At 40.6% G+C, this 12780-nt stretch overlaps 1 protein-coding gene across 3 annotated transcripts in view; it reads left to right on the top strand.

Moving 5' to 3' along the window:
• Nucleotides 1–12780, top strand: part of LOC124291649 (transient receptor potential cation channel subfamily A member 1-like) — a 43697-nt gene that overhangs the window by 19945 nt on the left and 10972 nt on the right. For all 3 annotated transcript variants that reach the window (XM_046728701.1, XM_046728700.1, XM_046728699.1), the window contains exons 2-19: nt 1118–1274; nt 2516–2691; nt 3114–3221; nt 4080–4188; nt 4774–4871; nt 5457–5504; nt 5820–6008; nt 6684–6884; nt 6994–7157; nt 7650–7814; nt 8509–8623; nt 9239–9405; nt 9792–9876; nt 10293–10352; nt 10642–10737; nt 11291–11361; nt 11700–11871; nt 12591–12680. In XM_046728701.1, coding sequence (XP_046584657.1) covers nt 1118–1274; nt 2516–2691; nt 3114–3221; nt 4080–4188; nt 4774–4871; nt 5457–5504; nt 5820–6008; nt 6684–6884; nt 6994–7157; nt 7650–7814; nt 8509–8623; nt 9239–9405; nt 9792–9876; nt 10293–10352; nt 10642–10737; nt 11291–11361; nt 11700–11871; nt 12591–12680 — 2271 coding nt within the window. The remainder of the gene's footprint in view (nt 1–1117; nt 1275–2515; nt 2692–3113; nt 3222–4079; nt 4189–4773; nt 4872–5456; nt 5505–5819; nt 6009–6683; nt 6885–6993; nt 7158–7649; nt 7815–8508; nt 8624–9238; nt 9406–9791; nt 9877–10292; nt 10353–10641; nt 10738–11290; nt 11362–11699; nt 11872–12590; nt 12681–12780) is intronic.

The following is a 12780-nucleotide window of genomic DNA, read 5'->3' as shown; positions in this document are numbered from 1 at the left end:
AGATGGTTAAACATTCATGTCTCATTTTCCGACCTGATATATTGAAATAAGGTATGAATTTTTCATTACTCATTACTATGTGTATGCTACAATAATGAAGATACCGTCTTGTATCTTCAGTGCATAATACTATTGTTCCAATATGATTCAGTTTAACCTTTTGTTATCATATATAATACATCTATCCCAGAAGTGTATGTACATCTGCATATGAGAATAGACGCTCCATACTAAATGATGCAGCGACATGGTATCGTTGTGTGTATTGGTATGCACCAAACCATATGTGTTTCATTACATTTGAAATGTACTTAGTATTGTCACATACACACATGCAAAATAACACACACATAATTATTAATAACACGTCGAAAAGTGAACAATGCTAAGTGCTTGATATGAAACCTCATTAACCAGGATCGGGTTGATTATCACCTACCTATAACACGCCCAGGTTTAGTTCTGGAAACCCATTTGTGCAGAAACTCTCAGAAATGTGTCCAGTCTCGGTCAAAAAATATTTACAAAATTCATTATGCTGTTTTCATGAGTATATACTCAGGATGAAATTCTTTTGAAAAATCCAAAGTTATTCTTCTCATCACACCTTCTCTGATGTCTCTACACTGGTTGCCTGTCAAATTCCGGATTAACTTCAAGATTCTATATATCACTTTCAAAGCTCTACATGGACAAACACCTGAATACCTCTCCAGTCTTCTGTGTCAGTACATTCCAACCCGACCATTACGATCCCAAAATCACCAGCTACTTGTCATTCCTAAAGTTCGACTCTCACCCTATGGGAAAAGATCATTCCAACACGCAGCCGCCAGTCTCTGGAACAACTTGCCCACTCACATCAAGAATGCTGAATCTTTGGACACATTTAAATCGTCTCTAAAAAACCCACTTTTTTCGTCTTGCCCATTACTAGACTTTCTATGTTCAATTGTCTCTCTGTAAATAGTTTTACCTATTTTCTTTTCTCCTACAGTATTGTAGCTACATGAGCGGGTATTAGTACCTGGATGTAGCGCTATATAAATACCCACATTATTATTTATTATTATTATTAAAAGGAGGATTGTGACTCAGTTGTCAATATCTGTTTCAGGTTGCCAGTAGCGGTAACATCAAGGAGTTTGAACGAATCTACAATCTAGACTCATCTAGACTCAGTGTACAGGACTCCAAAGGGAGAGCCCCCATCCACCAGGCGGCGATCAAAGGTCGCATACAGATACTAGACTTCATAAAGAAACATGGAGGAGGTAAGATTACATTCTGATGTACATGGTTGACACTGATCGCAGCTGATAGTTTACTGTTATGGATGTATGTACGTGATATAAAACCGTTTAATGAGTGGCACTGCAGTCGCACTGTGTCGTTGTCTGGAAATAATGTGATTTAGATTCTACTTACCGTAATCATCCACGTTGATATATCTATCAGATAAACACGGAGGACAGCAATGTCGGACTGCAAAATATCTTAATACAACATGCTTGATACGAGGGCATATCTTCATTACACTTATTAGGTCATTACTGTAAAGGCCACACAATTTGCTTTGGCGTGCAAGAAACTTGTGATCATGTGTTCGAATCTCGGTTATTCCTGATGATGTTTTTAGGTTCATTAGCACAAACCTAGATTCGTTCACTGTGTCGAAGACCTGTATCTATTCAGGCATTCGTCCCAAAGTTTGTTGATAAGTAATGATATGACTAAACACGTCAATCGACGTTAAAGCACTCGTCGGGGCGGTGGGGTAGTCTAGTGGTTAAAGCATTGCTCGTCACGCCGAAAACCCGGGTTCGATTCCCTACATAGGTAAAATGTTTGAAGTGCATTTCTTGCGTTCCATGCCGTGGAATTGCTGGAATATTGCTAAAAGTGGCGTAAAACAAAACTCACTTACTCATCATATCTTAAAATAGCGTTATGTATGTTAGATTCACCGTGTGGAATACACCCATTGCAGGGGTAGCTTACTTAACGCCTAAGTATTTCAAACATTCTACAATTTGGCTGAAAGCCTGTCCATTCATTTGACAAAATTGACCAAACATTATATGATTATAAAACGGGCTTAATAACATCGCCCTGGTCTAGAATCAAAGAAAATAAACAGCCAAATTTTTAAAGCTATTTTAGATTTGACCTTGTCTCAATTTTAGTGTCAATTTTAGACCCGGGTTAGAATTAGTGATCAGCAACCAAGTCTGTCGTAAGAGGCGACTAACGTCATCGGGTGGTCAGGCTCGCTGACTTGGTTGACACATGTCATCGTATCCCAATTGTGTAGATTGAAGGTCATCATGGATTGTTTGGTCCAGACTCGAGTATTTACAGACATGTAGTTGAAATATTGCTGAGTGCCGCGTTAATCAACCAACCAACCAACAAACATAATTTCAGTCATCTTACACACTCACTGGAACATATAAACAGTTGACATTTTGTCATGACCATTAATGGTAAACAAAACAACGACTATATTCTTCAGACCTCAACATTAAGGACAACTCCGGCAACACAGCCCTACATCTCGCCGTGGAGATTGAGCAGGTGGAAAGTATTGACTTCCTGGTGGATGCTGGAGCCGACACCACCATCATGAACAGCAAGTCTATGCCTCCGATGCATGTAGCGGCAGATGGAGGACTCTACAAGTCGCTGGAGGTGAGTCCACTGGCTGCTGCGGCAGATATATGAGACCATTATCCCAGCATCACTGTTTCATTGGTTGATGAGGACCTTTTTCTAGTAGCGTGACGTCAGATCATCTTGAATGCAACTCCTAAAACGGTATACAACTTGCACATGACCACCATCTAAAGTAATCACAAGGTTCAGGAAAGTGAGTTCCATTCATGAAGACTTAGCAAAATATGAAACTTTCATGAACCCACACGCATTTTTCAGTTTTTATCATTACTTTATGAACGTAACGTTAAGTTCAACAGTTTTTTTTCGCAAAATATGCCTCCGAAAGCTCAAAATGATTTTGAAGCCGTCCTGTTAAACTGAGGAAATAAGCCACGGACTGTGTGCTATTGTGTTTGTTTTAATGTATGGAATGAACACTGACATTGCCTCCACAGGCGTTGCTAAAACACGACGTCCTGAACGTGAACCAAAGAGGTGAAGACGGTGTCACAGCTCTTCACTTATGTGCCCTCAAGAACCAAGACGCCTGCGCCAGATTGCTGGTCAGTATAAGACTTATACGTATCAAATAACCATGTCGTGTGTTGAATATATTCTTGTATTATTACTATGCCACATATAAGGCAAGAAACAGAATGGTGTTCGTTTGTGTGAGATAAGGTGAAATGGGGTTAAACGTCGTAGTTAAGATTATTAGACAAACATAGCCATATATTTGCCTGTGTGTGTCCACAGGACGCCTTGATTTTATTCGAGCTGCATAACGTCGTGTTTAATGGCAAGTGTTGACATTCGCCTTAACGGTAATGTACAGAGTTTCCGTTAATAAAATGAAGACATTTTAATTATATGTACGTTGCGTAATTAATGTCATGAGAAGGTGTTGTGTATGAGTTGTTTTCAGGTCTTCCAAACCAAAGTCTTTTTGCATCCCTACCCTTTTGACAGTACTATTCCACAGTCGAAAAACGACACATTTTGATTCGCCCAACATGACATACTTAGACTTTGCCTTTTGTCGGTTTATTGAGACAATATTCCAGAGGCATTTTAAGTGAGCGATTAGTTCAGTTGCATTATTGATTGCAAGTTCTCATTTTATTCTCACTCACTTTTGCTTCTTTTCGCTTAATGCTACTCATGCAAGATGTGAAATTTCATCGTGATGAGATGTTGTGTTCAGACGGCACTCCAGGGTGTTATACATGTACACATCAGGAATAGCCACATTCATATCAATAGTTACCTTATTTTGTCGGTTGTGTATATGTTCGCACTTTCTCCTTCAGCTGGAATAGAACGCCAGGGTATTATAAACAGGCACATCAAGGATAGCCACATTCAAATCATTAGTTCCGGTATTTTGTCGGAAGTGTAAATGTTAGGACTTTCTCCTTCAGCTGGATTACAACGCTAAGGTGTGCATGAAATGCAACTTTGGTTTCTACCCCATCCACTTGGCAGCAAAGTCTGCGTCCGCTGAAACCCTGGAGGTCCTCATCCAGGCAGGTGAGTAGCTGCAGTGCATCAGTTCACCGAGTCTGAATCTCTGGATGCTACTCTCTCTACTCTCGTGGAATTGATGTGTTCGGGTATAACAATGTATTAATAATGTGAGCCCCCGAAGGGCGATGCATGGACCTATTGCGCCACTGGCACCGCCAGGCTACCGTTGTATAATGCAACCGTAACTAATGTCAGTCCGTGTAAAGGTATGGGGATTAGTATCACCTTACCGCTAAGATCGTTTTCTACAGCTGCACCCTGATCTTCAAAAGTACGACTGCAAATTCGAATTTGTTGTTCTTTATTTAAATTGGTCTAATTTAAACATCATATGACAAAGAAAAGAATATATTCCTAAACGAAGTTTAATGTAGAAATATCCTTGTATGTATGAAGGTATGAACACATAATGACAGTTGAGGTTTTCCAGCAATTCTTGAAAAATAAATTCTTCGAAGCGTATCAACATTGTAGTAACAAAAGTACCTGCTGTTAATGAAGTGAAACTATGCCTGTAACATCTGGCCTGTAAGGTCCCTGGTAGTTTTACGTTTTTTATTATATTGAAACTCAATGTCCTCACCCTAGGAATAAAGAATGGTTACAAAAGAGAGGACGTACTGTCCTTTAAGGACATGGAAAACAACATGCCGCTTCACTCTGCTGTCCATGGCGGTGATCTCAAGGTAAGAGGTTTCACTGTTTAATTCTTGGCCAAACTGACACACAGTGAAGACACATTCTCAGTTAAGTTCCTTACTCAGTATGACCGATCCATATTGTAGGCCATATATATTCATTCATTCCAGGATGTTGACGTGTTATTGTATGGCAATCAGTAGCAGATTTATATTGTGATAAATATTGCTAAAATATATGAATTACACAGGACTATATAATATGTTTTCATTTGTTTTATAAACTATACGTAGTGGATGTGTAGCCTAGTGGTTAAAGCGTTTGATCATCACGTAAACGATCGGGTTCGATTCCTCACATTCTGACAGTGAACCCTTATTCTTGTGTCTCTATCGTGAAATTTGCTGAAATGATGTTTAGAGCGGTGTAAATACACACCCATTTAGATGAGATGTAGTATGCTGGAATACGGACTATTTGATTTTGCTTGTATCGTAACATGTACCCTCGTGACATATGCTTCTTGTGTTACAATATGCAAATACGCTTTTCCGGCAAAGCAATTGTTGAATGTGTACAGTAATGTAATAGATATGCTTGTTAATACATTGAACCTTTTATCTGCTGTCAAGGTCGTTGAGGTCTGTCTTAAAGCAGGAGCGCCTGTCAACGCTCAACAGGTACTGTATACGGGCATGAAGACAATATGACATTTTTCATTTGATTCTGTGTTAAGGTAATTCAGGGAATCGAGATCATTTCCTTTAAATCGGACGTATATATAATAATTTCCATTATGAATTTACAACTACTTACCATATCATTTTAAGTTTACAGAAATATTGTAATATTCTCATAATTTTAATACCAGATATTGTGTGTGGATGAATGTAGCTTGACGCCGCAATATTCAACAAAGACATAGCTGCCAATGTCGATGCAAAGTTTCGGCCACATTCAAGTGTTAAATTCAATTTGTTTAATTTCATCTCAAGGATGACAAGTCGACCCCCCTTCACTTTGCGTGCGCCCAGGGGAACCTGGAGATGATTCGTACGATGCATGACATGCAGACAGACAACTTCCTCTCCGCCATCTTCACCACCGACGTCCAGAACATGACGCCATTACACAGGGCAGCCATCTTCAACCATGTACCGGTCGTGGAATTCCTCATTGAGAAGGTGAGTGAACTACTTCAAAGATTTGTCTATCATTCAAAGTGTCGGAAATGTATAGCATGATAAACAAATGGATAACACTATGAATAACCAATTCTTGCTCCTTCATCATTCACCGCCTCCGTGGTGTAGTGGTTAGAGCGTCCGCCCGGAGAACGGAAGGTCGCGGGTTCGATCCCCGACCGCGTCATACCAAAAGACGTTAAAATATGGTACTTGTTGGTCCCTGTCTGGCGCTCGGCATTAATGGGTACAACAAGGACTGGTCGGCTCGGAGTCAGTATAATGTGTCTGAGTGGGGTATTCATGCTTCACTGCGGCATGGTATCTCATTGGGCTAGCACTATTAAACCAGCTTAAGTCTGGGCTAGTACAAGCAGCCGCACATACACATACACACGCATGCACGTCGTCATATGAGCGAAATATTCTCAAGCACGACGTTAAACCAAATTTCACATCACCTCACCTCCTTCATCATTCACAGCGTAATCAAAAATGAAAAAAGTTGTTACCCATAAAACGTGCCTTTCAAGAACTTCTAACAAAATCAAATAAACCTGTGTGAGAAGAGAAGTCATTTATCATTGGATCTATTATGCAAACGTCTTTGACAAGATTTGTATTTCTGTATGGATATTGCTATTATGAAAGACGTGTTATTATTTAATCGCTCAGGGCGCTGATGTGGATGCAAAGGACATCCAAGAAAGAACTCCTCTTCTATTGGCTGCTTCAAAAGGAGGCTTTGAGACAGTCACGTGCCTCCTAAGCAACAAAGCAGACATCAAGGCCAAAGATCACAACAACAGGAACTTCATGCATCTTGCTGTCAAATTCGGTGGCAAGCTGAAAGAGTTCGGTTGCAGTATTTTGCAGGTAGGGGGCTGTGTTTATCATGGAATCTTAACCAGATCCAAAATAAGATGACCGTTACTATGGTTAATGGTGTCGATATATATACTGGTACTAAATGGTTATTCCACAGGGTATACAGCATTACCTAAACGAGAAGGATGACTTTGGATGCACACCTCTTCACTATGCGTCCAAGGAGGGGCACCTGTTGGCCATAGACGACCTCCTGAAGATGGGAGCCGTCATCAGTCCCAAGAATAACATGAAACAATCTCCTTTCCATTTCGCTGCAAGGTAAGCTTCTGTCCTTATGAGAGACTGCTTACATTAAAATAGAAAATCTGTCCGAATCTTTTCATCAATAAGTATTGATGTATCTGATATCGAAAGACACTCGGATAAGATTCATATCTATCATCCAACATCATTATTCCATCTTTTTCATTTTTCATTTTACAAACAGCATTAACCAGTGTGATATTCATGTCTACCCAGGTTCAGTGGCAGAGAAAGTAGTCATGTATTTTATTGTTTAGGTCATCGGTTACCATGACATCTGCAAAGCGTCGTGGTGTACTTCCATTACACCCCATTCACTTATTATGAATTTAATCCATCCAAATGAAATCACCTGTGTAGTTTGTTTGGCATACATCAAGAGGGAAACATCAAACATTCAAACGTGTGTAGTTCATGCTTAATACATGGTCCCTTAACTACATGTAGATAACTTTCCCATACTGAGTATCAAACATATCGATTATATATGGTTTACCCTATTTTCAGATACGGACGTTTCAACACTTGTAAGCGACTGTTGGAGAGCGAGAACGGGCCCAACATCATCAACGAGACTGACGGTGATGGCCGTACCGCCCTCCATCTTGGCGCCCTCAACGGAAACGTCAAGGTGGTGACTCTGCTTCTACAGAAAGGGGCGGTGGCAGCTAGGTAAATATAAGCCTCGTGGAAACCCTCCCCTAATCTGTTACATCCTATCCCGTAAGACAGTGCCACAGTGCATGTGTGTCTGCGCCTGTGTGTCTGCATGTGTCTGTTTTGGGCATGTGTTTGAGTCAATGTGCCTCTGACAGTGTATATGTGCTTATGAACGTCTGTATGTGCATGAGACTATGTGTATCTATGTATCGGTGGTTTTTGTAAGCGACGGGCAGTATATAAGCGTGATATAAGAGAATTAATATTTTTAATTATTTGGAACGAACGATATGGGGAATTGTGATATATGTAAGCTGGAAGTTTTAGGACCCTAGATTAAGGGAAAATATGATTAAGTCATTTAAAACCTCAAGGAACACGCATGATAAAGGGAATTTATATCTAAATGACGGACAAAAATCCATAAGATCGAAAGCAAGGCTTTGGTTATGTTTGTCATCAACATTGCTTATTTGTGAGTTTCACTAAACTGTTAAACGTCTGAGGCCCTATCCAGGAAGTTATATATATGCCCACGAAAGTAAATTTGCACACCTTAGATAAATGGTTCTGATTGCATATGTATTCACTCATGCCTGAATCGACGACGTGTCCCCCTCTGGGCGAAACCTGTGAGTAACGATGTCAGCTTCTGTGATAAATCTATACCGTTAAATATTTCTCACATTATCACCCAATGTTTCAGAGACAGGGATAGCAACACGCCACTCCACCTAGCGTCGTCAAACGGCTACACACAGTGCATGAGGCTACTACTGGGTGTGCACGCCAACCTGCTCGACGTCACCAACGTACGCGGAGTAAGTGTGGACGTCAATTCAACGTCACGTCAAGTTTTTGTAAGGTCTATTTGAACTTATGGAGGAACCAGTGGCTCTGATGTCAAAGGCGCAATAATTCGCCAGAAACCTATGATCGTGGGATCGAACCCCAGTGTGGCATATTTAAGGTTTGTCGGCATCATGCTACAAAATGGTAACAGTGTAAAGTCTGCAATAGGTTTTACTACCACCACAAGCCGATCTTTTTTGGAACTGAAATACTGTTCAAACTTGGGTTGAACCAAACTCACTAGCTCAGTTGTGATCCTAGCCTAAAGGAATGTCGCCATTGTAGGCACACATGATACTTCCTGAGGAATATGATCATGGCAAACCAAACACATTTCTTTGAACGATCAAAGTATACATTTGAATGCATCTCAGAAATGAGATTAAGTTAAAGATTGCGTCAGTTACTGTTGAGACAAATTTGGTTTCGGTAGTTAAATCTGTGTACTAGTGGAGACAGCAGGCTCTCAGAGAAGATCATAGTTGTCCATCCATAACCCATAGGTAACAAAACTGTGCTGAGTCCACATGTCACTAGATAACCAATGAATGTGAGTTAAGGAAGTTATACTGTCTATCTGACAGGACACGGCCTTGCACGTGGCAGCTCTGAACGGCAACACGAACGCGGTGACCCTTCTGATGACCATGGGAGCAGAGTTCAGCAAAAACACCAATGGAAGGTCATTCTTTGACCACGCCATTGAACAAGGAAAATCCGAAGTTGCAATTGGCATTGTTGGTCATGACAGGTTTGTTTGTTATTTGCAATGTTTGTAAATTTGTTTGTTTCTAATTGCTCAATTCTAAGCATTATTCCACTACAAAACGGAGCTATGTAAAACCTTGAGTCTCAACCAGACACTCCAGTGATCGATATCATAAGAATCGATCAACGCAAATGTTTTGCTGAAGACCAATCTTACCCGTATCTTACTTACCCAAAATCAGGGCCCTGTTCCTCAAAGCGATCGTAGCGCTACGACTGTCGTAAGTCTATGTTAAAGTATGGGAGTTACGATCATCTTAGGGTTACGATCGCTTTGAGGAACGGGGCCCAGAACATGTATTGGCTTAAACGTCTGTATATGTATCACACTTCCGAATGTGTCTTGTATTATTATTCTACTCTCTACAGATGGGAAGACGCAATGGACATTTGTTCCAACGTGTTCTGCGGCCCAATGATTGGGCTCATCCAGCAAATGCCGGAGGTCTGCATGGTAGGTACAGCCAGAGCATAAGATATAACTTTTTAGTCCGACATTTACTGAGTGCGTTTAGGTTTACGCCGCTCTCAGCAATATTCCAGGTATATGGAGACGGTATTTAAATAACCGAGTCTGGACCAGACAATCCAGTAATCAACATCATGAGCACTGATCTGCGCAGTTGGGATACGATGACACGTGTCAACCAAGTCAGCGAGCCTGACCATCCGATCCCGTTAGTAGCCTCTTACGACAAGCATTGGTTACTGAAGATCAGTTCTAACCCGGATCTTCACGGGTCCTGACAAATACTGAAAGAAGTTGTAATGGTAATCCTGTTGCTATTTTCAGTGCAATTTATTCAACATTCTTTTGCATCTAAGTAAAAACATTATAAAAAGCATAATCTTCTGTCCTTATTGTTTCAGGCCGTGCTAGATAGGTGTCAGACTACGTCCAACCACGACAAACGAAGCAAAGATTATTATGTAGGTGCACATGTAGATACCTACAAAGATTCGATAAACGAAATATCAAGATGACTCCATAAACAATGCTTCAAACAAGGGACTATATTTTGTCATGGCAATATAGCGACTCCCCCTGCAGCTATCGTGTACTTTAATCTCGGAGCTAAAATATGTAGGGATGAGCGAATATTGCCCACCTCCGCATAGGGAATCGTGCAGCTGTTCTCGACTGTTCTGTTGAACCTCAGCGTGATTATTTAGAACAGACCCGGACGATACATAAACAATTCTACTTCGATTATTCCAGATAGACTACAACTTCAAGTACCTGCGTTGTTCGGCCAGCTTCATGTTGCTGAAGAAGAAGATGGGAGAGGAGTTTGAGCCTATGCCACAACTTAACGTAAGTGAGGGCTACTCGGATCATACCCCAGTCACTTCAATCCTGTACCCTGTATAATTACGAATATCATTAAATGACTGTAATCATGAAAAAAGGCGTTCACTTTACGTACCAAAATTGTAAACTCCTTATAAATCTTAGTGTTAAAACAGTTAATAAGGCACCTGCAAAGACTCTTGAATGTGAATCTTTCATTGAACTTTGGGTGCACCCCTACTGTTTAAAGACAACCTAGGACCAATGTTTCTGCTGAATTCTTCCGGTTAGCACCTTTCAGTTTAAAGAAATCCGGGTATGACTGTTTCTGTTTGAAGACACCAGAGTAGCACCCTTTCTGTTTGAAGACATCCCATTAGGGCCCTTTCAGTTTGAAGACATTTGGTAGCATATTTCTGATTCGGGTAGGACACATCATGATAGTTTCTTGACATCATGGGAGAACGCTTTCTGAATACACTGAGGTAATGCCTTTCACGCCGATCCCTAGACACCCAGATAGAACACCTGTACAGTCCACAGAATAATCTACATGTACCTTTTACTACTGTTTCAGGCGATGGTGAGGAACGGACGGGTTGATTGTCTGTCGCACTCAGTCTGTGTCAACTTCCTGCAGATGAAATGGTAAATAACAACTGCACAGAATATATTGATGTTCAAGTATTTACAAGTTATAACTCAGATAACATTTGCGTTTCCCACGTCAATGATTCGTGGTTTATTCATCCTCACCATCAAATTGCTGGAATAGATATATTCATTCAACACCAACATTTCTCATCAAACTCACACCAAATGATGTGTTTAGTGCTGCTTTGAGCACTAGTCCAGTTATGTCACGGGTCGACAGCGTAATGATGTGGGTGGTGCTGAGCAAGCATGTGGGTGCTGACAAAACTAGAAAAGTAATCGTATTAACCGGGATTCGAAAAAATATACATACTTCTTTTATACGTTTACAGGAACTATTATGGGAAGTGGATATACTCTGCCTACCTGTTTATCTATATCGCCTATCTGGCCCTACTAACAACCTTCATAGTCAACCATGACTCACTTCAGCATCACGACGCCGGCCTCATTGACAACAACACGATGGAGATGCTGAAAGGGAACAGCAAAGGCGGCTACCGGGTACGTGGTTATTGTGTCACAACAGTGATATTTAACTCTGTCAGTAGTAAACTCTCAGTGATACGGAGCGGTGGGGTAGCCTAGTGATTAAAGCGTTTGCTCGTCATGCCGAAGGCCCGAGTTCGATTCCCCGCATGAGTACAATGTGTGATGCCCATTATGCCGTGATATTGCTGGAATATTGCTAAAAGCAGCGTAAAACTAAACTTACTTACTTAGTGATAATTTGCGAAATCTATAAGGAGGTGGTTAATGTCGAGTGTAACTGACCTGTGCGAGTAGTGGCACAAGCAAGGCATCAGTTCAATGAACAGGTTGGATGTAGATATACACCAGTATTGTTAATACAGTACATTTACCTTTAACGAATACGTTTGTAATGAACTGTCTGATAAAACTAACTGTCTCCACTATGGTTATATCAAGCTAAAACGATCGACACCTTAGCGTCCCGAGTCCATTTTAACCGCAGCATACTGTATTTATGAAAACACAACTACGACCCTTCGATTACGTCCAAGCAGGATTGCTTTAAGTAAACTTCAATATTATTTTGCAATTCTGTGTATCTTGAAAGGAAATGCATATTTGCCGCTGCAAAGAATATAAACGATGTTATTCAGCACATTTATTATACCTCGAAGACTACCCGCGATTTATCTTAGTGTTATTATGCCTACAGATTTATATTCTGCATCTTTTGTTTGTTTTCCTAACAGTTCAAACCAATGTACGCAGTGGTACTGTGGTTGATAGGAATATACGCTGTGATCAATATGATAAAGGAGGTATTCCAGATGGTAACCCAGGTAAGAATTGTCTCTCAGTGTATGCATGACGTCGTACAATGATTCAAATCATGCACTAGGATTCAGTATTTAAATGATCACCCGTCCCATCCTACTCCTT

This window comes from Haliotis rubra, unplaced genomic scaffold (genome assembly GCF_003918875.1).
Source record: "Haliotis rubra isolate DU_JTF1 unplaced genomic scaffold, ASM391887v1 Scf499, whole genome shotgun sequence".
Lineage (NCBI taxonomy): Eukaryota > Metazoa > Mollusca > Gastropoda > Lepetellida > Haliotidae > Haliotis > Haliotis rubra.
This window is presented reverse-complemented; position numbering and strand designations above follow the sequence as displayed.